At 52.9% G+C, this 26,238-nt stretch overlaps 1 protein-coding gene across 1 annotated transcript; it reads right to left on the bottom strand.

The window, feature by feature from the left end:
- Window positions 1-565: 565 nt before the first annotated feature.
- On the bottom strand, window positions 566-22,706 carry SMTNL2 (smoothelin-like 2). The gene is made up of 8 exons (XM_006863282.1): window positions 22,317-22,706; window positions 12,981-13,068; window positions 12,281-12,520; window positions 11,831-11,900; window positions 10,748-10,927; window positions 9,679-9,799; window positions 9,214-9,365; window positions 566-692 (listed from the first exon to the last, which is right to left on the bottom strand). Exons 1-8 carry the CDS (start codon window positions 22,704-22,706, stop codon window positions 566-568), a joined length of 1,368 nt encoding a protein of 455 aa, XP_006863344.1.
- Between the last annotated feature and the right edge of the window lie 3,532 nt (window positions 22,707-26,238).

The following is a 26,238-nucleotide window of genomic DNA, read 5'->3' as shown; positions in this document are numbered from 1 at the left end:
AAAGGTCATCTGTTGCCCAGGACCTGGGAGTGATTAAACTGTTTCTTCCCAAGACTCTGGGCCTTCTTTGTCAAATTACTGATTAAGCGGCCTCTCTGTTTCCTGGCAGCAGCCCAGAGGGAGGGAGGAAAGGAACCTACAATAGTGTGAGGAAGTAAAAAACTCTGGGTATTTCGATTAAAAAAGAAGAAGAAGAAAACACTTGATAATCAATGTGACCCTGCAAAGACAACTATCAAATTCACCCGAGGGAAAAGGGTAATTCAGCATTCCGGAATCTACAACTGACAAGCATTTCTGAAGAAGATAATGACTTAGCACCAGTCTCTTGTCTCTCTCTCTCTCTCTCTCAGGGGCGATGTTTCCGCTTCGTTCCAGCCCTTGGCTGTGATCACCACCGATGGAGCACAGCTCAGCAGTACTTTTCATCAGTCACACAGCTGGGCACGAGGGAGCACAGTGACACACTACAGAACAAACAGCGCGCAACTCTTCAGTGTGGAAGTGGGGGCAACAAGCCACCCCTCCATCTCTTCCTGGGCTTGCTGCGGGTCTAGCCAGGCCTTTACTCAAAGCGGCGCAGGTGGTTGTACAGCGACTGCACGTAGGTGAAGACACACATGGGGTCCGGCTTGCGGCCCATCACCATCATATCCTCTACTTCAATGAGACGCTCACAGTTGGCCAGGTTCCTGAAATGCAGGAGCCCCCCGTTAGAATGACAGTCCCAATTCAACCACGTAGTCCAAGGCCCCCAAAGAGTGGTCCTCACGCTCCCAAGACCAAAACTCAGCCCGGATCAGAAGTTCTGCTGCCAACCAATAGGAACTTGGCTTTCAAATAAACCTTGTTAGGCCCTTAAACCTTCCATCTGCTGCGCCATTCTCCACCTTCCCATGTCCATTCCATAAGCCACCTCTACAATTCAAATTTTTAACATGTATGTCTACTTGAAAAACTTCACTTATTCACATTTCAAGTGAAAATTAAATTTATACACACGCACACACATAAATGTTTTAGCACTAAAACCAATACCCACTGCCATCAAATGGATTAGATTCCTGGCCACCCTACAGGCAGACTAGAACTGATCCAGAGAGCCCTCGTGACTGCGCACACAGCTTCATCTCTCTCCCATGGAGCGGCTGGTGGGTTTGAACCGTGGACTTTGTGGTTAGCAGCCCAATGATGAGCCCACAATGCCACCAGGGCTCCACTATATCTCACTGTTGTTGTTAAATGCTGTTGAATCGGTTCAACTCCTAGTACCCTGTACATGCAAAATCAGCATCAACTATAAAAATAAAGCTACTAAAGCAAAAAATTCATTCATTCCTCTACCTCTTAAAGGTGTTTTTTAAACATTTTTTACTACAGCCTATATTGTTCATCATTACTCAGCACACACACATATATGTGGAAATAACATGTCACAAAAATTTTTACCTTTACTATACTGATATTTTCTCTGTAATCTTTCTTTCATTTCTCCCCTTCCTTTTTCTTTTTTTTTTTCAAACACTGGTCATGAACCACTATACTGATTTTATAATCTATGTAAGGGTCATATCTTGCATTTTGAAAAACTGCCTAAAATCATGTTGGGAGTCTTCCCACGTGTGCCCCACGCTCTGGAGAATGCTGATTTAACACTCAGCCTGGCGGCGCCAGGGACAAAGCTGCTCCCTCCACCCTCCAAGCTCCAAGGCCTCATGGAGGTTAGGTGAGGCATGGAGCGCCACACTGCTCAGCACTGGGTCTCCCGATAACAGCAGACTTATTCTGGAAGCCAGGGCAGAAACTGCTTTGCTCGCACTATGCCTGGCTCCTCTGGGTGACAGATATAGCTGGTCCAACATCATCAGGCAGAAATGACTGTGTATGATCTGATAGTCTCAGAGTTCTTCCTTCAACTGAGGAGATTGTAGTTCAGGGATCCCCAGTCTTTTTTGCCCCCCCAATATCGATAATTGCCTGTCAGTGGTCAAACCCCACCTTCATCTCTTCCTCCCTATATATGACTTTGGACAAGACATGTAGCTTCTCTGGACCTCAGTTTCCCCATCTGGAAAACAGGAACAATAACCAGTTCCCAGGGTGCTATGAGGATTCAATATTCTAATGCATGCAGATCAGTAACAGCAGCTCTAAGAGTTCAATTAATGACAAAAATTCTTATGTTGCTCTTGTGATGATCATGCTTCACTTTACGTAACAGAGGGGTCACAGGGAGAACGGGGGAGAAAATAAAAATAATGCTGTTAGCTGCCAATGTGTAACCCCATATACAAGGGGATGAAACACTGCCTGCTCCTGAGCCATCCCATGACAGCTGGGGACCACTGTGCCTCATAGGGTTATCCTATCTTTGGAAACAGATCACCAGGCCTTTCTTCCTAGTGTTAGTCTAGAAGCTCCGCTGAAATCTGTTTAGCACGAGAGCAACACACAGTCTCCACTGACAGCTGTGTGGCGGCTGCCAATGAGGTGCATGCACGGGCTGGAATCAAACCCATGTCCCCCACACAGAACTACCAATGTCCTCACTGACTCTAAATATCTGGATTTCTTTCAGTCCCTGTTCTGCTAAAATCTTCATCTTTCTACACTCATTTCCTCATCAGAAAAATCAGACCATTGCTTCTGTTCTCCCTCCCACTGGGGTACCCCCAGAAAGCTCAGTCAGTGGGGCAAGAATCAAGGGGTGACCCTGACCCCCACTCCCAGAGGTTGCCTTTCTAGCAGGATACAGCACAGGAGCTGCCCAGGTCCCAGCTGGCTCCCTGGCCAGCATGCTCCAGAGACAAACCACAGGGCCCTGCTTGGCTGGTGCTGACCAGACGCCAGGCCTATCAGAAAGCAAATGTCAAGGCGAAATGGAGACATCTGTCATGGATCCTATCACCGCCTCCCCTGGGGGTTGGAGCAGGCAGCCTGTAAGGGAATCCAATGGCCCTGTGGGGAGATGAGTGAGTTTGGCCCAATTAGCGGGCACCCTCTCTCCCAGGACAGGCCTCGGGTCACTCTGAAAAGGACAGGCGTGCAAAGGTGCTTTGTCGGCAGTGAAGGGTTGGTTCAAAGTCTGAGTTCTTGCAAGAGGCCAGGGACCTGAGTTCACCTTCCTAAGCTGCCACTGAATCGGGTCCCTCTCCTTACCCACAACACAGAATCAATACCTGTCCTCACAGGGCTGCTGTCTCGAGGACCCCATGGTGTGGGAGCGGCTATGTCCACATTAACAAGCTGTGCCCAGGTTATTGCCACTGTCTGACACCGGCCCCTCGTGAAATGAAGACAGCTTCCAGTCCTAGGACCTCGGCCCTCCAATACAACTTGAAGTCCAAACAGCACCCCATCTAAAGCAGCAGGCTGCCATGGAGGTAACCCTGACCCGTGACACCCACAGGAGCATCAGAGCAGACCCTGACTCTACAGCGTTTGCAATGGCTGATTTTTTTCAGAAGTAGATCACCAGGTCTTTCTTTTGAGGCTCTGCATGGGGTTGAACTCCCAACCTTTCAGTTATGAGCCAAATACACTGACTATTTTGCACTATCCAAAGACTCCATCAAAAATACCAATCACCTCTACAAAGTCCCTGTCTCGGCTCGCTCACCTCCAGGGGCCAGGACCTAATTTCTTCTAAACCAAGAAAGAAAACCAAGCCCATTGCCATGTCACTTCTGACTCAGAGCGACCCCACTGAGCACAGTAGAACTGCTCCATAGGGTTTCGGAACCTGTACGTCTTCACCGGAGCACACAGCCTCAGCTTTCTCTCAGGGAATGACAGCTAGGCTTGAACCGCTGACCATGCAGTTGGCAGCCTAACCTTAACCCCTACACCACCAGGGTTCCCTCTGCAGATAGCTCTGGTCCTGAGAAAGCTCTTCCTTCAGGTGCAGACGCTGTTTTATCACTCCGTACTTCCTAATCTGTTGGTCCCCCAAGGTTAGCCTCAGTCTTTTTTTTCCCCCATGATAGAGGTCTTCCAGCGTTTGAAGAGAACTTTCATATCCATGTCTTCCCTCAAGTTAAAGATCTCTGGTTCCACCACAAACCACCTGGGACTCTCTCTCTCTGAGCTAGTTCTGGGTTCTTCCTGGCCCTCTTCATGCAGGTACCCACCACTGTTGGCACTTTCCAGTGTGGTCCAACCTATGCAGAGAACAGTCAGCTGACTCCCTTCTTCATTCTCCAGGCTGCATTTAGCTCCAGTGAATAAACCCTGGCCCTGCCCAAAGAAGCCATTGCGGCAAAATGCATTAGGCACCAAGCTGCTAACCCCAAGGTTGGCAGTGCAAGCCCATTACTCTGGAGGAGAAAAACGAGGCTATCTGTTGCCGTAAAGATACGGAGTCTCAGAAACTCTAAGGCACAAGTTCTACACTGTCCTAAAGAGTCGCTATGAGTCAGAGTCAATTTGATGGCAGTGGACAGGATGGGCACTGCCCAGGCAGCAAGTCTTGGTGATCAGTGCAGCAGTCAGAAGAGGAGCTAAAACCCCACCCGGGAGTCACCCAGGCAGACAGAAAGCCTGGGACCAGGCACTGCCTTCCCCAGCAAGCAACCAGGGGACTGGGCCACAACCCCAGCTCAAGTTTCCTGTGGCTTAGCATGCCCAACCTCATTATTATGTCTAAGCGTGGAGGTTCCTGAGGAGGGGGTACAGCACACAGCCTTCCATTATCCTCTGCCCCTCACCCACTTCTCCCGTATTGTTGCTGTCAACTGTCATCAAGTCAGCCCCCAACTCATGATGACCCTGTGCGTAAAGGGACAGCACATTACCAGGCCCTGTACCATCCCCATCACAATCAGCTGTGGGTCGGACGTATGTGACCCATGGGGTTTCCAGCCAAATTCATCAACATAGAGAGCGGAGACCATAACACCGCCCCCACCTGCCACCTGGACCCTCAGGGACCCTAGTTTTCTACCCCAATCACAGTGGGATTTTTTCCTACAAAGAGAGCATGTTCCCTCAAGAGATACTCTGAGGCCAGTGACAACAGTAAGGACAGAATTCCGAGAAGCAGCAGAGCTGGATGGAACTAAACCCAGGAGGACAGAACAGCAGAAAAGGAAAGTGAGCGTCAGCATTCAACTTTTATAACACTTAAGTCTCATAGTCATCCGTGTCCCAAGTGCCACTCTTTGCAACTGCTTTGTGTAAAACCGGTGCGCTAAAATACAAACACTTTTTAAATCATCCAAACAACCCAGAAAAGTCATAAGAAGACATTACACATCAATTCAAACTTCATAGCAAAAACCAGGGTTAGCATTTTCCAACCAGTTAGGTCACAGTGGCTGCAAGAATGAGCTCACACATAGCAGTGATTGTGCGGATGGCACTGGACCTGACAGTGTTTTGTTCTGTATTCACGGGGTCGTTGTGAGTCAGAGCCAACTCAAGGGCTCCTACCAACAACAAGCTTCAAAAAGTTCATTATCTATTATCACTTTCATTTTTCCATGAACTTTTTGAAGCACCCTCGGATGTTTGGATTTTCAGCTACCACAGCCCTGGCCAGTAAGGGATGGAGTATTTGGGGCTGGGAAGGAGTGGGTTTGTTTTTTTTAAAGTCTTCTCTAAGAGCAGATCAGGATGCCAGGGCTCGGAATGCAGGCTCGTCTGGTTTTAGCCAGAGACACATGGGCACTACAAATAGCCTGGAAGGCCCTGAGGCTGTGCTCGTAACACGAGTCCAGCACACATTCCCTGCAGGGCAAACAGGGAGCTTGCCTGTGAGAGGAGGGCGCAGGGGGTCAAGCGTCGGCCCAGGCAGGAACACCTGTCAGCAGTGAGGGGAGCTGGGCTTGCTGTCAGCACCGCATCACTCATGAGGATGCTTTTAAGGGCCATAAAGCACTCGGGGGAGGGGAGTTTGTGCTTTTACAACCCTTGTACATGGAAGGGTCTGGAAAGGTTTCCTTCTGGATGCAAGAAGGACTTATGGTTTGGGGATCCAGCTTGCTCCTCTTCCTTCCAAAGGTTATGCCTTATCAGACCCTAGGGCTCCTCTCATTGCACAACCACAAACTGCCTTGCTGAGCTCTGTTCAGCTGCCTGCATGCCTCTTGGTAGCTTCCAACAGCACCAAATGTCTGCTTTGCTTTTTGCTGGCAAGTTGAAGAAATATCTAAGATGCTAATCAGCAGTAGCCTCAAGTTGGGGTCCCTGTGCTTGCTTTCTAGCTTTTCTAACCGTCTTCTTATCCAACACACTAGGTGATCCAAGCTGCTGCCTCCAAGAGCCTGGGCAGGCAAGGCCATTCCCCAGCCGTCTCCCCCACCAACCTTCAAGATAATCTCCTATATGAGTCATGAGGGGGAGGCACCTTCCCAGACTCTGTGTAAGCCCCCACACACACAAAAGCCTGCTGTGGACCCCCTCTCTGCTCCCTTGAGTCAGCAGAAAAGCAAGAATTCATCTCAGCAGCCCCATCCAACCATCCTCCCCTCCTCAGTCAGACATAGGGAGGCAAGGCCAAGTTGCTTACCCATTGTCTGCTCTGGGGAAGAGGGAAGAGGGAGGCCAAACCTGGACCTGCCTCCACTACCCCCACCAAGCTGGGAATAGAAGAAACATCTGTTTGGAGTCTGGAGGCTCTGTGAATTCAAACCTCGTGCTGGGAAAGTGAGGGCTTGAATCACTCCCGGCTCCAGCTGCCAAGGGAAGCTGTGTTCCCTGTGAGCTAGGGAGCAGGGCCACTACCCCGTGGCCCAGGGCCTCATTCTCCCTGCCACGGCCCAGAAGCCAGGGCTAAGGGTGAGTGGGAGGCCAGGGCGTGAGCTGGCACCATTTGGCCCATTGGGTCAACCCCAGTAAAGAATTCAGTGACCAACATGTAGGTTCCCCTGGCTGGGGTGGGTGCTAGGGTAACCGGGTTAGAGCCCCAGCCTCCATGTAGTCTAAGAGGTCTGATTCTGACTGTCAGCATGCCTGCCTTCCAGCAGCTGGACCTTCTCTTCGCAACCACCCCCGCCCCAGCATCACTTGGTTCCCCTTGGCTCTACTTCTCTCCACGGTCATGATCCAGTTGCATAACACACTCCACTCGGGGCTGTTTCTGCAATTAGGATGACAGCTAATTCCAAGCAGCCAAGAAAGAGAAGGCTTTTAAAGTATACAAGGAGTTCTGATGACCCCAAGAGGGCTGAGAAGCCAAGCACGTCATCTGAAACAACCCAACGGGCAAGGCTGAGATTCCAAGGGAATCAGGTCTGAGGAGCTCAGAGCCAGCATCTCAATTCAGCCCCCGAGTTTGCCGCTCCAGACAGGGGCGGCCGCCTGTGTGCAGCACCAGACTTTCGTGACGAAGTGTGGGTCTCGTAGCCTGCTGACTCTCCCTCCTTCCCTGGCCATGGCCAGGCTCCTGCCTGAGCATGGGGTGTGTGTGTGTGTGTGTGTGTGTGTGTGTGTGAAGGGTGGGGGGGGGCAGGGGCTGGGCTGGAAGCGGTCAGGTCAGGAACAAAGAGGAGTGCAGGTGAGCCTGAGAGTTAGGGTTTCTTTTCCTCAAGCAGCAGTTAAGGACTAGCTTGTGGATGTGGGCACTGTGGACTCAGACAGAAAACCCAACGAGGTCAGTGGAAGACAGCTGGGCCCAGGGCACATAGGTGGGAGGCAGGCCGACAAGGACAAACATCCCCTCCAGCTTCAGAGAGGGCCTCCTGCTCCTGACCTTAATTCCCTGTAGTGACCTGGGCTTCCTCATCAGGCAGCCCTGAGCAATGGGCATCACTACCTGCTTGCCGCCCCAGGAGGCCTCCATGGAGCCAGCAATGGGACCCCAAGCTCTCAATCTTCTGATTTGGGTTTAGACAACTCAGGGCACAGGCATGAGGACAGGAGAGTGAGGTCAGGGTACCTGTCTCTCCAATTCCCACCAGGTCAATAACTGGGAGCCACAGCTATCAAGTCCATTGCGACTCGATATAGAATTTCCCAGACTGTAACTCGTTATGGGGGCAACAGCATCATCTCTCACACGGAGTGGCTGGTGGATTTGAACTGCCAGCTTTGCAGTTAGCAGTCCAATGCCTAACCCACAGCACCACCAGGCTGCAGGATTTTCCCTAAGCACAGCTTCTATCAGACAGTGCTCAGCGTGCAGCTATCCCCGCCTAGGGTCCTGGTAAAGCCTAGCCTAGGGTTGCTGCCAGCTCCCACTGCTGGGAACACAGTGGTGCTACCCTCGGCCTTGCTAGCTTGGAACAGCCTTTGAAGTAGCCCCTTTCTTAAACTCTCAAGTACTCAGTTTGAATGTACCACTTGTTCCCTGCTAGACTCGGACTGGTAAACCTTGCTTTGCCAACTCTCCTCCAGACATGAATGATCTGCTTTAGGTGTGGGTTGGGGGTGCCCTTAGCCAATAGCCAAATCCCACACTGGCTTAGCAAGTACCCCAAGTCTATAACCCCTTCACAGTCTACTCCCTACGAGCAGGACTTAGGGAGGAAGGCAATTTTTTCTCAACTATTAGAATAGTCAGGACAGCCCCCAACTCATGGTGACCCCATGCACAATGGAACACAAACCGCCCAGTCCTGCACCATCCCTATGGCTGGTTACAGATGGAACCATGTGATCCATAGGGGTTTCTGGAAGTAGATCACCAGGCCTTTCTTCATCGGAAAGCTCCACTGGACCCGTTCAGCATTTTAGCAACACACATGCCTCCCGTAGCAGATGGACAAGTGGTGGCTGTGCATGAGGCCCACGGGCCAGGAATCCAATCTGGGACCCCCACATGGAAGGCAAGCATTCTAGTGCTGAACCACTGCTGCCTCAGAGAATCCAATTTAGGGAATCCAAATCTCCTAATGAGGGAATCATTGTGAATTTCTCCTGGGCAGATATTATCCAATTTTATACTGACCAGCAGCTGTGGTTCATCCAAGCACTGCTTTACTCTAACAGCTCAGAGAGACTCAGGGAGACCCCATCCCTCTGCCCCTCCCACCCTGTTGTGGCTGGTCTCCAAGTCAGCTCACGGGAGACTGAGAACCAGCAATGGTGACAGGCACACCGCAAACAGAGCCCAGCTCCTCCATGAATGCTGTGTGACCTGGGTTATCCCCTCTCTAGGTCCCAGTCTCCCCATCTGTATAAGGTAGAAAGACAGCCTGGCCTCAAGGCCCTCAGCTCAGTCTGGCTCAGGAGCTGGGCTGGGAGCCAGTGGTTACTGGGAACCACCATACTCACTCAGCCATAGTGAAGGCCAACTCAAAGTTCTTCTGCCGCTGCGTGGGGCTCAGCGCATTGTAGTCGAAGGCATCAGGGAAGAAGGAGTGCACCAGGGCACAGAAGGCCATCCCATCACTCCAGCTGGAGGAGAAGTTCTGCAGGTCCACGTGCTGGGGGTAAGGCAGCATCAGGGTGAGTGAGGGGTAGCTCCCACCCCAGCTCTCCCCACCACCAATGGGCCTCCACCAGCAGATGCTCCCAGCCACCTCAGCATAAAGCCAGCTGCACAAGACGAGGCTGCTCAGACCAGGATATGGTCCCTGGGATTTCTATGCACATTTCGATGGCTCAGTGCTGACTCAAAGGGTTCTTCCCTCGAGCTCCGCTGCTGGGTTCTGGCCAGGGGGACACAGGCCGAGGGAAACACCTGGTCAACCCTCTGGCTGGGGCCCAGTAGCAGGTGCTGGACCCGGCCAGGCTCACCTGGTAACCAAGAGTCTTGTTGCGACACCACTCTAGCAGGATCTGCTTGATGCTGCTGGCGCTGGCCACTCCGAAGCTCTGGGAGCGCTTTAGTTTCGCCCGCGGCGTCTCCCCTTTCCCTCTGCAGACAGACTCAGTGCCAGAGAGGCCAAGAACCCCAGCCTGGCCTGAGTGGGGGATGTCCCACGCCACCTGGAGGATCCCCTGTTCTGCTCACCCAGGGGAGACACTGTCAGCTCGGAGCTCCCCTGCCTGTATGAACTCCACACCTGTGACACAGGCTCCTCAAACAGTATCTGCCAGGCCCTTCCACCCACTGTCAGCCTGCTAGGTACCAACCAGAATCAGGAGTCACCTAGAAACTCCAGGCCAGAGGGCCAGAGCTGGCATGACCCTATGCCACTGCTTAATCTTCTCTGCTGGGACACCTCCCCTGCCTCCCTTTGTCCCACCCTAGTCCTCCTTCCCCTCACCCCATGCTCCCCCAGAGCCTCAGGCATAAAGCTTCCTTCCCGGGATAGCTCTTTCCAAGCCACACTGGATGGCTTTCCTCCCCAGCTCCCAAAAGGACAGCCCTTAGCAGCAGAGAAGGTCCTGGGCACCTCGGGATCAGGGCCTGTCTGGTTGTCTTCATCATCACACCAGGTGCCAGGGCCCCTGCCTCTGTGGGTATGGCTCGAGGCATGCTGTGGTTTCAGAGGGCACTAGAGTCTGGGCCACTAGTTGAAGGCCAGTCCTAGCCAAGAGTGTCAGGCTAGCTGCCTGCCCTTTTCCTCAGTTAGGTCCAAAACTAAAGGAGCTACAGTCCACGAGGAATGATTGTGAATATGAGGATGGCCCGGGACAAGAAGGAGAAGATAGGGCTCTCACCAGGCCTTGCCTGGCTCCCTGCCCCACAACCCTCTTCTCCCCTCACTCAGGCCATGTGACCTCCAATCTGCCTTGATCTTGTGTCAAATCCTGGGGAGCAGGGCAGGGCCCAGCCTTGCTATGCTAAATCTGCCTGGCTCCAGTCTGGAGCTGGGCCTATCGAGGGGTTCTAGCCAGGTCTGCGAGTGAGCATCCATACTTGGCCGCTGTATCCTGCTCCCACTTCTCAAACAACGCCTTCCGGGCCTGTGCCCCTGAGGTACGGGGCAGCGTCTGCGACCTCACCAGCTCCCGGCGCCGCTCCCCTTGGCGATGGGCCTGAGCTGTGGCTGGTGGCTGTGGGGATGGGGGTGACTGGGGTGATGTCACCAGAGGAGGACTGAGGAAAGAAGCGCTTTGTCAGAACACAGACGCCTGAGGGCTTCCCTCCCTGAACGCTGGCCACACTGCCCAAGCCAACCCACTAAATGGCCAGTGTCTGAAATAAGGTGGACAGGGTCGCATCCATGATTACAGAAGATGAGGGGGCGGGGGGGGGGGGAATGTCACAGTGACCTACAGGAAATAAACATCACTTGGTATCCAACCAGTTTGGCAAGTTTTCTGAACTGAGCTGGCTATCCCAAAGAACAGGTCCCTCTCTAGGTCACAATCGCCCATTGGTGGATGTCAATTCTTAGAGTAGGCAGGGGGTACACAAAGCCAGTCCACAAGGCCAGCCCCCCTCCCCTGCCAGTACTAGATAAGACTCTCTTTGTTCTCCCCTGGGGATCACAATTCTTCTTTTACTAAAAGGAAAAAAAAAAAAAATACAGCTGAGCCACCCCACCACCAGCATCATGGTCCAGGCTAGCCTAGGGGAACAGGTGTACACCACAGGCCAGGCTGGCAAACACTTGCCCAGGAAAGTCTATGGCTTTTCCAGGTACCTTCTTGGTCTCCAGGCAGGAAGGAATCCAGCTTCTGAGGGACCCCAGCCAGCCACGACAGAGAAAAAGCAAAGTGGGGACCCTCCTAACTTCTCTCTCCCCTTCAGGATTTTGGCAGGTTTGCGTTGGAGGGTCTCCATAGGGATGTACCAATCCCCACTGCCTCCTTTCCCTGCTCAAATCCTAGCCAGCAACCCTGCTGCCTAAGTACCCCCCAGGCCCTCCATGAAGACCCAACCTAAGGTGGGTGCTAACTCCTGTGAAGGGAGCTCCCTCAGGGCCCAAGGCCAAACAGAGAAGACACCTGAGGAAAGACAACCTCCATGGGTCAGAGGGCAAGGGTCCAGACTCACCTGTTGTTGCTCCTGCCTGTCGCTGCTGGTCCATAGCCAGAGTTCAACCACGTGAGAGTGGAATTCTTTTCTGCAGGACAATGGGAGGGAGAGAAAGAACAATCCTTGGCCTCAGGAAGGCCAGCCCAGCCTCCTAATTCTGACTTGGCCTCCTCATCCCAGCCGTGTTAGCCCTGTAGAGGGGCAGGCACCCACGTTAAGCTGGATACACCTCTGAGGCTGGACTACAGGCTCAAGAGCAGGTCTAGGGGACCCCTGACACTGTGGACAAAGCCAGGAAGGGTGGGCTGTACATGACAGGCCAAGCAGGCTCAGGTCGCAGGGATAGGACCGTCACAGGTAAAGCTGGGGTTTCTTGAGTCTCCAGCCCTTCTCCACACAGCCCTGCTCTCCCCATTGGATTCCGAGGTGGGTCTGTTCCCCGCCCCCATCCACACTCTCCTCTCCTACCACTTGGGCTGGGGGTCCAGGGTGTGGTGGCGTCACTGGGGCTCGTAGTGAGACCCCCTAGGACAGTAGCAGATGTAGGTGACAGAGCCAGGGTCTCCCCGGAGAACTTCTCGGAGACTCGGGTGACAGCAGTAACCGGCTGGTGAGGGAGCCTCAAGGAGAGGCTCACAGGGCGAGGCTTGCGGGGCGGCTCTGGGGCCGGGAAGGTTTGGGGAGCCTCCGGGGATCCAATGTCTGGACCTGGAACATTGACCAGTGGGGCAGGGGAGGAGGTCAAGGTCAGCCACGGTATCCATCAAAGCTTCAGAATACCCTGAGAGGGCGCCAGTCTCCCTGAGCCCTCCTTCTGCCTCCTCCAGGGAGGCCTCTCTGACTGCCTCTCCTGGGCATATCTTACTGTCTTCTCCAACTTTCCACAGGAGCCAGCTCAGTAAATGCCAGCTGGCTTGTCTACCCTCTACCCTAGTCAGTGCTTGGGCAATTCCCCAGGCTCTGCTGCCATGCCTCCAGAAACGGGAACACTCACCCCCTTCCAAGACTTCCCATCTCCCCCTTGTCTAAAAAGTTCTACTTCATCCGTTATGAGACTGAGCTCTTGGCAGCCTCTCTGTCCTTTAGGGTTAAGGCTAAGTGATGGCCTGGTACAGGGTCCAAGTCCCAAACCTACCCAGCCACCCTCCCTTCTGCCTTGAGCCTCTACCTGCCCCCGGTTGGTGCCCATTCTCAACGATGCATGGGTTTGAAGTTCTTCTCATCTCCAACTCACTGGACTCGTCATGATCCGCACTCTACAAAGAGAGACACCACTGAGGCCCAGGCCTGCCTCCAAATCACTCTCCAGAGCCCCTCCTGCTTCTGGCAGAGAGGAGAAAACCCCAGAGGAGTACATGCTGGGATAACGGCACACAGCAAGCTGGGGTAGACCCAACCTCAGCTGCCCAGCCACCAGGATTCGGCTTGCCTCAACCCAGAGCCCCAGGGATGGGGGGCAAGGTAGAGGGTTCCTGAGGAGTGTGCAGGCTGCCCCACCCCTTCCACTAGGCTGAACCCCAGTCCCAGCTGGGCCAGGCTGGTGTGGCTGTCTGTATGGGATCAGCAGGTACCCAGTGACACAGGTCTTTCTGGGCCCCCCAATGAGCAATGGTGCCTGCTCACGCCACTTGATAAAGGCAGACAAGACTTACCCGGATGTCCAGAGTGCAGGGGCCTGCCTGCCTCCATGTAACCCCCATCTCCCATGGGCTCCTGCAGCCCACCCCCCCAAATCCCATATCCACAGGCACTACAGCAGATGATGGGGTGAGTGGAGAGTAGCGAGAGCAAGACCAAGAGCCAGTGGGGGAGCATGGAGTACCAAAAAGATACCCCAGCCATACTACCAAAGCACACAGTGTGACTAGGATCAGGGTGCGCTCCTCCGGCTCTCAGCTGCCCTGTTTGAGGAATGGGAACAGGCCATGCAAGTATGCCACACAGACTTCCTTGCATCTGTCCTCCAAGTAGGTGCTACCAGCCCATTTTACAGATGGGAAGTGAGGGCTCTGAAAGGGGATGTGTGCTGCCCAAAGTTATATCATACTGTGAGAAATGGTCGAGTTTGTGGCCAGGGTGGAATTTCTCCTCTACCTTGGTCCTGCTCTCTTCACAGTGAGACAGGTGTGGGGGCTCAGAATGTCTACGAGGCAAGGGGGCACAAAAGCAGACAGTTCAGTTATCCCAGGCTGCGACTGAGAGTCCCCAGCAAGTGGCTGGAGAAGTATTTCTCCCTGGACATCTGCCCACAAGTTCCTAGACAGAAAACAGCCTACCCTGACCTCAGATGCTCAGTTCCTGTTGCAACCAGCACAAGTGGACCCACTGCGCCATGGAGCAGCCAGCCTGGCACCAAGCCAGCATGAGTGTGCCACAGACAGACTGCATCCAGCCCAGGTGGGTCAGCGGTGCCTGAGCCAAGTCTGGATTCAGTCAGGTGGACAAAGAGAAGGGGTCATTACAAGCAGAGTGCCTAATGGCTGAACAGCAGAGCCATCAGGGCACCAAGTCTTCTGACCACAAACCATTGGGACCCAGGCCACACGCAGCAGGTAGCCCATGGCTGGAGACACACTGACAAGCAGCCCAAGGTGCTAGCCCTGAGAGCTTAAACCTAACTCCTTGGACAAGAAAGAGGTGAAGGTCATGCATTCTGTGTCTCAGAAATATCCTTCAGAAGCCACAGAGAGAAGGGCATGGAGGACCAGACTAGATGGCAAATCACCTCACCAGTCCTGGGACCTGCGAGGGCAGATGGGGCAGTTGAAAGCACATGAATCCAAACCCAGAGTCATTGGGGTTGGAGGGCAGAAGCAGGGTTTCTGGGGGGAAACGAGAATTTCTGTGTCGGACATGTTCAGTATAAGGTGCCCTTGGGTGGAGAACTGAGGTCAGGAGGTTAACTGGATATTTGAGTGCAACTTCTAAGAAGAAGGAAGGGACGAACAATGAAGGCACTAGAGTCATGGTGTCCATCTGGCTCCCAAGCACTGGCTTGCTACTAAGGGGGGCTTGGATGAGGCATTGAGGAAATCAACATTTAAAGGAGCAGGGAGCAGGGAGGCACCTGCAGGGGAGAATGAGAAGGGGGCAGTCAGAGAGGCAGGGAGACAACTAGAGAATGCCAAGGGGAGAAAGTGTATCAAGATGGCAGGTGCGTTGGCAGCATCCAGAATGGCCAGAGGTCAAAGCAAAGAAGATCAAGATCAAAAAAGCAAAAAATAAAACAAAAAAAACATCTGTTGGGTTTAGCAGAGGTCACTGGTGATGGTGGTAGAACTAAGTGGAAGGTGTGGTGGGGGCAAAAGGTAAGTTGGGGGAGAAGGAGGTAACACTGGGTCTACACAAGACAGAGCCACCTTAGCCCTGAGGAGACGGGGAAGTGGGGGAAGGAGTTGAGGGGGTTCTCCAGAGGAGAGAGGGGAGAACACGCTTACAGGCTCAGAGGAAGGTTCCAACAGAGTATAGGGACCACTGATGGGGCGGGGTCCCTGAGGAGGGGAGAGAGGCTGGGACCCAGGGCCTGGGGAAAGCTGGTCTTCAGGAAGAAATGGACGCCTCAGCTTCTGACTCAGAAGAATGGAGGGGAAGGGTCAACGGAATGCTAGAAAAGGGTGTGGGGCACCTACCAGAAAGGAGAGAGTGCCACACTAAAGCCACACTGTGGCTAACTCAATGCCAAGTCAACATGGGTAGAAAACCAACCAGTCCATCCTGAACCCGAGCTCCCACCTGTCACCAGGACTGTCTCTGCTCTGGGGTCTCACGAGTCCCCGCACCCACCCTGCTGTGGTCCAACAGGTTCCACAGGTCCAGAGAGGGGCCTGGAGGGACAGGCTGATGGCAAAACCATTTTCTCAGGAATGTGAACCTATGGGGCCCCTGTAGATGCCTGTCCCTGCACGTCACAGGCCCCCCATGACGCCCCAGGGGACCAGACACCACAACTAGCCTGGAAATAGGTTCTGACCAGCTAGATGCCTGCCAAGAGACCTCTAGCAAAGGAAGGGTGGGAAAGGACTAGAAGACCAGGCTGTAGCTAAGGGTGGGTTCTGACTCCCAAGTGCCTTCTGCTCAACACTCCACCCACCCCTAGGGCCCCTAGAAACACTCTTCAACCAGGGACAGGAGCCCTGCCCACATCCAGGCCCCCCAGCCAGCAAAGAAGCAAAGACTACTCAGAGACCACCCTCCAAGCCCTCATCACACACATGGGGGTGCCCCTAGAGTCAGACCACAATGCCAGAGTCAAGGTTTAGAACTCAGGTGTCCTATCCCAACCCCGAGTTCGGTCCTCCAAGCTCTCGGGACATTCACAGAGTGGCTCGTATTGCCCAGGGCCTAGGTCAGGTGAACCCTGGTCTCCCCAGACTTGTCTTAGCCAGATGAGAAGAAAGAAAATGGGTGAGTCCCCCAGCTAGAGTTTCTCTTCAAGCAAGAAGTCAGGCTGGGTTGAGCCAGAGCAAGTGGTCTCGGGCATATTCTTCCTGGGACTTGTAGCATTCCATTGGTGGAGGGCAGCCCACCTTGGCTGGGAGTAGGCAACCACAAAGACACCTCTGTGTTCTGGGGATAGAGAGAAATCACAAGATGGGGGCAGACCCTGTGTCAAGCTGACTCTAGTACCCCCAAAAAGTCCCATCTGGGCTTTGTTTTAAGAAAGGGGGAGCTTCCCCAGCCTGGAAACGCCAGAGGGGAGGCAGAGAATTAGATAAGTCTGATTTCAGAGACTGCAGGAGACTGGACGCTCTTTATGGGGAAGTTTTCTAACCTTTTTCACAAGGGAAAGGAGCAGTACTTCAGGTCTTCCTGGTGTAGCCTGACCCCACACAAGCTTGTCCATGAACACAGAGTCCATGCTGTGCCCAGCACAGCCCACAAAGGGCCAGCATACCAGTCCTGAGACACTTAACACAACCGCCTGGCCTCCTGGACTCACACCACAGTTTTAAAGGACTCAATTCAAGCTTCTCCCCAAAGCATTTAACTCTCTTATCATACAGTGTGTCTGGGAAAGGAAGGCAGATAAGGCAAGTCTGGTTTCTTTCACCAGCAGGCCGACTCCAGTCTTGGCAGTTGTTCCTGAGGGACTCGGCCACGGGGACCCAGAGGCTCCAGCTCAGCTGAGGACAATATTTCCAGGGAATGGCTCGGGCTGCAGACTGCCCCGTTCACCTCCTGTTCCAAGCGAGTTCCCTGCTTCTTCAGGACCACAGCGGAGGCTCCAGGGATGCTTTTGTGTGCTCAAATAAATGACCATCTATTAATGTTACCATCACCCAGCCCGCTGGGCTTGAAGGGCCAACAAGACTTGGTCAGTCCCCTCCAACTGGTGTTCACTGGCACTGAGATGTTTCCAGCTGAAGACAACCTCACGTGTGTCCGAGTAGAACTGCACTCCACAGGGTGCTCAAGGCTGTGACCTGTCCTTCAAGGTACCTCTGAGTACATTTGAACCACCAGTCTTTGCGTTAGTAGTCGAGTGTTTAACCATCTATCCCAGCCAGGGACTCCCCACTCCGTTTAGATTACTAAAGTCCAGCTGGAAGGAGACCAGGTCCAGTCAGCCCCAGGGTCTCTGGCCTTCTGCAGGGAATCCATCCTATTGATGCCCACCGCACTGTCCTGTCCACTGGCCCCAGAGCTTGCCTGACCATCCTGTCTCATGACCCAGCATGACACGACTGAGGTAAGCACACTTGGCCAAATTTTGCACGACTGAGTTCAGGACATGTTTACATGCTGAAGATGACCCACCTTCAACCCCATAGTCCTCACTTAGAAACCTCAGGACATTTCAATGGGTCTGCACAAGTCTACTTCTCACGGTAGTGTGATATCAGCTTCCACAATGCCTGGCCACAAATCAAGTAGTACTGCCACCACCAGGGCCATGTGCACGGCTGAGGCTATCACACACAGGCCCTGCTGGGGCATAGGCACAGGAATATGAGAGGGCAGCTGTGACTCTCCCTCCGGCCACTATCCACACTCCCATCTTGTCTTGAAGCCCTGATTCCTCATTCGTGACAAACACTGGATCACATATTGCTGGTCACAGAGCATGAGCTAGAAAGTAGGGGTGGTCCACAAAGTCCCCCATATTGCCAGAAACAGGTTCGGAGCCTGTCAGCACTCCAGGGTCAGACAGTGTGGATGCTGTCTGGGGCCCAGGAAGCAGGTACTGGGGTGGGGTGGAGAGTAGCGATGGGGGGCAGCAGAGCCTCTGATCCAGCTGCAGACACTGACCAGCTCCACCCACAATTCTCAACTATATCTGCTACTTGACTTAGTCTCAGTGCCCAAGAGACCTTTCTGGAGTCCACAACTGCTCCTTCACTGACTTCAACATCCCTTCTTTGAAAAGGGTTCCTCCTCCGGCAACTTCTGGCTCTGGTTTTGGTCCTTCAGACTCTTTGGTTTCCCCTCAGGCTCCCGCTCATTCTTTCCTTCTGCACAACTGCCTTGGAAGACCTCACCCACTCCATAACCTCCAAGGAAGTATCTGCCCTAAGATCCCCCTAACTTGTAGTCTTGATCACTCTCTGGCACACCCCAGATCCAAGAAGCCACCTGCACTACAGGCCGTTTGACATACAGGCCGTTCATGCTCAACACAACCTACACTGAACCTAGCATCTCCATCTCCTCCTAGATCTGTGACCTCCTCTTTCTGCCTTCATTCTCACATCCACAGACTACCAAGTCCTTTAAAACCCAGCACTATGGCTACCGCAAATTAGGTGGCCAGAAGGTAACTCTGCCATCAACGAAGTGGTGACCAGAAGCACACCCTCGACATTCACAAGTGCATTTGTGCTGTAGGCTTCCAGAAGCATGCGCCTTAGGCACTCAAGGAAACTAGGAAATTTGCCATGAAGGAGATGGACACACCACACATGCATATTGACACCAGGCTCACCAAAGCTGCCTGGGCCACAGGAATCAGGAATGTCCCATACCGTATCCCTGGACAGTTGTCCAGAAAACGTAAGGAGGATGAGGGTTCCCCACACAAACTCTATGCATTACTTAGCTATGTCCTGCCACCATTCTCAAAAACCTACGGTCAATGCAGATGAAAAGTAATAGCTGGTTATCTAATAAAGGTATGAGACTGCCTTCATATGAAAAAAATAACATAGAAGACTACCAAATCCTGCTGATGCTACTCTCATCCTAAACCTGACTCCATTTCCACACCACTGCCTCTGCTCAGACCCACCATCCTGCCCCCAGACCACCACAACTAAGTGACCCTGTCTCCAACCTCACCCACTCCTGTGTTCACCCTGAGGATCCAGCCAAGTGTAAGGAGGGCCCTGTTTCAGCCCCTCGACTCCCACAACCCCCATAACCAAGAGGACTAGATCATGCCAGGTGAATAAAAGCTACGTGACTCGAGAGAATCCACTTACCTATGTATATGTACATGTGTGTGTGCATGTATTTTTAATTGAATTGTGTCCCTCCAAAACATCTGTTAGAATCCTAACCCCTGTAACTAAGGCTGGAGTCCTGGTGTGGTGCTGTAGGACAAGCACTGGACTGCTAACCACGAGGTAAACAGTTCAAACCCACCAGCTACTCCAAGGAAACCCTATAGAGGGTTGCTATGAGTAAGTCAGAACCAATTCTATGACTCTTAACAACACTGTAACTATGGATATAATTCCATCTGGAAATAGGGGTTTCTTTATTATGTTAACGAGGCCATATCAGTGTAGGGTGTATTCTAAATCTAATCACTTAGGAAAAGCACTTCAAATCAGTTGTTATGGTCATCAAAACAGACCTGGATTTTTTTTTTAATTTGGATGAAGCAGAAGAGCAACCAGAACAGGAAAAATCCAAGTCAGAGAGCTAGAGTGGTAAACTGGGAAGAGACACAGTGAGGCTACTGGCAGGACTGTGGAGACGGACTCACAGTCAAAGAAGCACTATCAGCCACCATCTTGGAGCCTGACACTGTGGTCTCCGACTCTGCTGGCCAAGAGGTCTGGTTACCGTGCAACTTACACTGCCCTTGTTTTCTAAGAGGGACATTAAATTTCTAGCAGAGCATCAATCTATACTTTTTGCAGTTCCAGTTATCATTCCAGTACATCTGTATTAGACAAATCCAGGTCAGTTCCAGTGCTACTTTACCAGCCATCACTTTGTCAGCCACGAATGAACTAGGAAGAATTCACTGGAAGCTCTGCTTCTGAGATACAAAAAAAGTAATAGACACACAACAAGAGCAAAGAGGTGGGGTAGCGGGGGGAGAGATGCCACATGAAGATGACGAAGAAACGGAGGAAAGCAGAAGCTACAGAAGCTGAAAGAGAGGAGGATCTTTACACAGAGTTGACAGAGAGAGAGCCTTTCTGTAGCGGCAATACCCTGACTTCAGACTTCTAGCCTTTTGAAGTTATGAGAAAACACGTTTATCTTGTATTTTCTGTTACATCAGCACTAGATAACTAAGACTCACAGTATATAATGGCTGAGTTGCTAACCAAGACCCACCAGTTGCTCCACAGAAGATGTGGCATTTGACTTCCCTAAAAGATTGTTGTTGTTGCGGTTGTTGTTAAGTGTTGTGGAGTTGGCTCTAACTCATAACAACCCTGCATAGGGTTTCTGAGGCTATAAATCTTTGCAGGTGCAGAAAGTCTCATCTTCCTCTGATGGAGCGGCTGACCTTGTTGTTCAAAGGCCAGTACTTACCCGATGGAGCCACTGTGCTCCCACCCCCCTTAAAAGATTACAGCTTTGGAAACTTTACATTATTGCTGTGTGCCATCAAGTCCCTCCCAACCCAGAGAGACCATGCATAGGGTTTCTGAGGAGCGGCTGCTGAGTTTGAACCATTCACCTGCAGTTCAAACTGACCTTGCGGTCCAGCGCATTATCCTGCAGCACTATACCAGGAAACGTTACGGGACAGTCCTGTTCTGTCCTACATGATCACTATGAGTCAGAATCCATTCAATGGCCACAGATTTGGAGTTTTGGAACTATGATTTTTCCTAAAACTTGGGCAACCGCTTCCACGAGCAGACAAGTAGCAAATAAGGGTTAAACCGTTGTTGTGAGCTGTCATCTAGTCAGCTCTGACCGATGGCCAACTGTTGTGTCAAACAAAAACCTCAGAAACAACCAATGACAGCTTCTTGAGCATACGGAGGTGCCATGTGTCATACTTACTGAACAGAATTTAGCAGATCTAGATTTGCAGACACTCCGCACAGAGCATTGGCACACCCAAGGGCTCTGCCACCAACCAGGACAAAGCCCAACTCCTCTGCCCAGCATTCGGGGATCTTTACATTTCACCTCCACTCTCATCTGTATGAGATTCCACTCTGCCCAATGAGAACTTGGAGTTTCCCAACTCCAGAGGTCTCTGAGGCTGCATACACAGCTCCACTCCACCCGCAGCAACACTCCAGCACACAGCCTTCCTGAACACCCACTGGGAAGTCTGGTTAGCGGTCTATAGCAGCAGGTCCCCTGGCTGTTAGTACTACTCAGTTGGATCCAGCTCCTACCTCGCCTGGGGCTTCCAGGGCCAAGACTTAAGCTGATCTACTTCCTCCTGGCCTCAAAGGTGCAGCCCAGGGGATCTGTCTGTAAGGATTGAGCCAAAGAAGGACTACCCGGGCACAGTATTCAGAACAGACCCTGCAAACCCAAACTGGAGCAGAGAACAAGCCAGGGTGGAAAATCCCACCTAAGGGCCATTGCACATAATAACATGGAAATTTGCTTACCTGAACATGCCTGTCTGGGAGGCCCATGATCAGGTGGTGAATGGTCCCCTGGGGCTTCTGTCCCCACCAAGTGAGAGCCTCTCTTTGGCCAGCCACTGACCCCAGAAACCTAAGGACTGCTTAAAGCCATATCCTCCCACGCGCTCTTCACTCTAAGGGGTTTGTCCACTGCTGCATTCCCACCCAACTGTGCCCACTACACACATGCAGGTGGAGGGCAGCATTGAGGATCGAATTTTCTCTTTGGTTAATCAACAACTGAAGCCGTCAGGCCTCAGTGAAGCAAAAACACTAGGCTGGGACGAGGAGAGGGTTGAGTGAGTGGAGGTCAGCGTCCAACACCCGGTGGGGCCCAGGCAGTGGTGACTGGACCAGGGGCTGTGCCTCAATGCCCAAGCTTTTAGCGTCACGGGACATTGATGAGAAGAGGACAGCACTTGAGACAAACAATGTCTCGTTCCAAAGACAGTTGGGAGCTGAGACAGGTGCAGCGAGCAGGCTAAGACAGTGCTTCCCTGCCCTCTAGAACTCCAGCGAGTCACTGGACCCTCCCTACCCCTATCCCATCCCCCATCATCTAGGCCTACGGACCAGATCAAACGCCGCCGGGGGCCCAACAGACGCGCATGGGCGCACGCACTCTGGGAATAGGTGGGGGTGGGGGGCGGCACCAAGCCCAGAGCCCCACTAGTCCTGCGCAAGCGCACATGCACACACGCGGGTGCGCCCTACTCCCGCAGACTCACCAGGCTGCGGCCAGACACTGAGAAGGTGGCGTGACTGGCGTAGCGTGCAGTGCCCAGGCGGGGTGCGCGATCAGGGACCCGGGACGCGGGAGGGGGACTGGGTGTGCCAGTCGTGGGGGACAGCCCGGTTGCCAAGCCCAGCGCCTCCACCTGGCGCGTCAAACGCTCGAGTTGTGACTGCAGCCGCTGGTTATCGCGCTGCAGCTCGGCTACGGTGCGCGCCAGCGGGCCGGCTAAACGCAGCGCCTCGGCCACACGCCGCTCCACGCCGCGCTGCAGTCCCTGCATGTCCTCGTGCAGAGCGCGCACCGCGTCCTCCAGCGCCGCCTCATAGCGGCTCAGAGCCTCACGCACTGTGCGCGCCTCCTCCGCCTCAGGAGCTGGTTCCATGGTCGGGCTGGGCGCACAGGTCTGGGAGCGGACTGGAACAGCTAGAGAGAGGGCCCGCACTCCGCAGCTCCCGTTCTGTCTCTGGATGCAGAGGCTGGGTTCTCCCAGAGGGCGGCTGGAGGGGCGGGAGGAAGGAGGTGCCGCACGGGGGGCGGGGCATCGGGGGCGGGGCAGGGCTCTCTCCGGTTGTCTCTGGGACGTCCCACCCCTAGAGACTCTGGGGTGTGAGGGTACGGAGGCCTGGGGTGCGGCGTCGCGGGGGACATGCTGAGCCTGAGCCTTCCCTAACCTCAGAGAAACCACCTGGAAGGGGCTGTGGATCCACCGGAAGAAAGTCCAGCCCCCCAATAGACTTTGGAAACACACTTGTGGGTTATGCATTCCCTGGGGGCTCTCACCTGCAAGATCCGGGTTTTACAGGTGGTGGGGACACACCACTGCTCAAGAAAACTTGAGAGCAGCAGCAGCAGCCCCTACAACTGCCGCCCTAACGTTACCCAGTGCCCATCGCTGTCCTCCGTCTGCTGTGGGCACGGCTTCTTGTCTATGCCTTCATAGCAACCCTGTATGGGGTTTCCAAAGAGTGGCTGGTGAGCTTGAACCGTCAGCTGCTCCTCGGAAACCCTGTGCTGGGTCGCTGTGAGTTGAAATTAACTTGACAGCACGTAACAACAAAAAGACGTGCCCACAGCAGAGGGAAACCCTCGTGGTGGTGTGGGATAAGCGTTGGAGGTAGTGGTGGTGTACCATGGAGTGGGTTCCGACTCATAGCGACTCTGCAAAGGATTTCCGAGGCTGTGTAGTGGTTACGAACTTTATACCAAAAACCCAAACCCACGGCCATCAAGTGGGTTCCAACTTATAATGACCCTACATAAAATTTCTGAGACTTATGATCCTTGTGGAAACATTTTGTTGTTGTTAGGTGCCATCGAGTCGGTACTCACCCATAGCGACCTTATGCACAGCAGAACGAAACACTGCCCAATCCTGGGCCAACCTCACTTGAGTTGCCACACTTGAGTCCATCGATGCTGCCACTTTGCCAATCCATCTCGTTGGGGGTCTTCCTCTTTTTCTCTGACCCTCCACCTTATCAAACATGATATCCTTCTCCAGCGACTGCTCCCTCCTGACAATATGTCCAAAGTATGAAAGACGGAGTTTGGCCATCTTGGCCTCTACTGCCTCATTTTTCTCCCACATGAACTCAACGCTTATGAGTTACAAGGAGGCCTGCTAACCTCGAGGTCAGCAGTTCGAAACTACCAGATGTTCCGCGGGAGAAAGAGGAGGCATTCTGCTCCCATAAAGATTTACAGTCTCGGAAACCCTGTACAAGGTTGCTATGAGTTGGAACCGACTCCAAGGCACACCACTACCAACACCACCAAATCTTTATGGGTGCAGAAAGCCTCCTATTTCTCCCATGAAACTGCTGGTCATTTCGAACTGTTGACCTTGAGGTTAGCAGGCCGCCTCGTAACTCTTAAGCATTGAGGTGCTAACCTCAAAGTCCATGGTTCATGTGGGAGAAAAATGAGGCAGTATGTTTCCGTAAGGATCAACAGTCTCAGAAAACTTATGTAGGGTCATTATCAGTTGGAACCCACTTGATGGCCATGGGTTTGGTTTAGGTTTGGGTTTTTGGTATAAGGCTTGGAGAATGAGGCAGATGATGAGGTGCCTTTTTTTCCCTGCCATTATGCACTCTCCCCTCCCAGTCCTACTCTGCAACAAAATCATTGGGCCTTTCCCGTTAGATCGCAAGAGCAGTTTGAACCACAAGGTCAGCAGTTCTTATTCACCAGTCGCTCCTTGGAAACCCTTTACAGGGTCACTGTGAGTTGGAACTGACTCAACAGCACTTAACAACAACAACAATCCATGACCTGTTAAGGGAGCCAGGGGAGTCTGAGCGCAGTTGGGGAGCAAGGGGTTTTCTTGGGCAGAATCTCCTAACTCCTGGAGTGGGTAATCTTGAGACCAATCACTTCCCTTCTCCATCAGGGTCTCTAGTAGTTGATCTCTATTCACAGGACTCCCACCTGCACTACCTCTCAATGCTCCTTTCATGTCTGAAGCCAGATATCCCCCTTTCAAACCCACTCCTACAACTATCACAGAAAAGGGAAGAATGGAAACAATTGTTGCATAAGGGTGATGGGAAGGTGGGCAAATTGTAAATTTCCTTTTATATTGTCAAATTGTTTTTTGGTTTTGTTTTTTAATAAGAACATCCCCTCTTTTCTCTGTGAAAAAAAACAGCAACAGTTCATGGTCTCCCCCCACACCCTCCACCCCCATGGGCTTCTCCTTCCCTGGAAGGAGTCCCACTCAGTGGCTGGGCAGGTCCAGCCCAATGACCCACAGGAGTGAGATGTCTGAAAGGCTTGTTTCTGTCAAGTTCCACTTCCCAGGGTGTTTGAAGCCCAAACCCTCCTGGACTGGTCAGCACCACTACATGAAGCTGAATCAGATGCTGAGCACGGACACCACCACCCCCAAAAGGGACAGGAAGGCACACTGGGTTACCTAATCTAAAAGCAGCTTTCCAGCAATTATTTCATGAGAGAGTTGAATGCCAAAAGGCCTGCATGTGTGCATGTGTGCGCGTGCACTCGTGTGTGTGTGTGTGTGTGTGTGTGTGTGTGTGTGTGTGTGTGTGTTTTCCAAGTAGACGTCTGGATTGGGTGGGCCAAACCACTCCCGCATTCTTTCTCAGGGTGGAGACTTTGATAGAGACAGTGAGACATTGCAGCCCCAGACAGCGCTCTTAGTCCCTACAGGTTTGATGAGCACAGGAGCCTGGAGGTCAAAGACACTGGTCTCAATCTGAAATGCTTACTTCCTACCTTAGCAGGACTCAAGGAAAGGCCCTGTGGTCAAGCCTTGGGACTGGACAGTTTTATTCCTGGCCTCATATCTGATGTGCACCTGGACAAGTGCCTGAGCATGTGGGGACATGGGCAGGGGTCAGACCTCCTCACCCATCATCCAAAAGAATGATGTTGGTGTTGGGGCGGGAAACTTCATGCAGAGGAGGCAATAGGGAGTAGAGACTGGGAACCCAGGGCCCATCCACACTCACCAACCTCAGGTGAGTTACCTTGTCCCCCTGATGCACCCTGAGAATATCTGGGAGGGGCTACTTGAGCCAGGGCAGGTTCCATTTGGGGTAGTGAAAGGAGCTCAGTGTGGGTTCTGGGAAGGCAGACGGTGCAAAAATCAAACCATCCCTCTTGGATCCGTCCCTTTAGCAGTCAGACCACTGAGTCAGGAGCTGGAGTTGAGCCTAGAAGAGAGGGAGAAATGAACCAGGAGTGTGAGGAAGAGGATCAGAGGCCCAGGAAGGAAGAAGGGATGGAGGAAGGGGCAGTACTGGGTGAAGAGAGGGGGTGGGACCAAAGACCATCGCACCCAATGAGCTGGCTGCATGACAACTAGGGTGAGGTTTAGACTGTGCGCCTGGGCTCAGGGGGCTTCTCTCAGCCCCTCCCTCGAGGTTCCCTTCCCCCACACACACACCCCA

This window comes from Chrysochloris asiatica, unplaced genomic scaffold (assembly GCF_000296735.1).
Source record: "Chrysochloris asiatica unplaced genomic scaffold, ChrAsi1.0 scaffold00054, whole genome shotgun sequence".
In the NCBI taxonomy this organism is placed as follows: Eukaryota; Metazoa; Chordata; class Mammalia; order Afrosoricida; family Chrysochloridae; genus Chrysochloris; species Chrysochloris asiatica.
The sequence above is the reverse complement of the archived record's forward strand: the minus strand, read 5'-3'. Positions and strand labels throughout refer to the sequence as shown.

Coding starts and splice junctions, on each gene's coding strand:
- SMTNL2 (XM_006863282.1), bottom strand. CDS start 22,706: ATGGAACCAGCTCCTGAGGCGGAGGAGGCGCGCACAGTGCGTGAGGCT. Junction 12,521..12,980: donor TGGGCACCAACCGGGGGCAG/GTAGAGGCTCAA, acceptor TCAATGTTCCAG/GTCCAGACATTGGATCCCCG. Junction 9,366..9,678: donor ACAAGACTCTTGGTTACCAG/GTGAGCCTGGCC, acceptor CCTTACCCCCAG/CACGTGGACCTGCAGAACTT.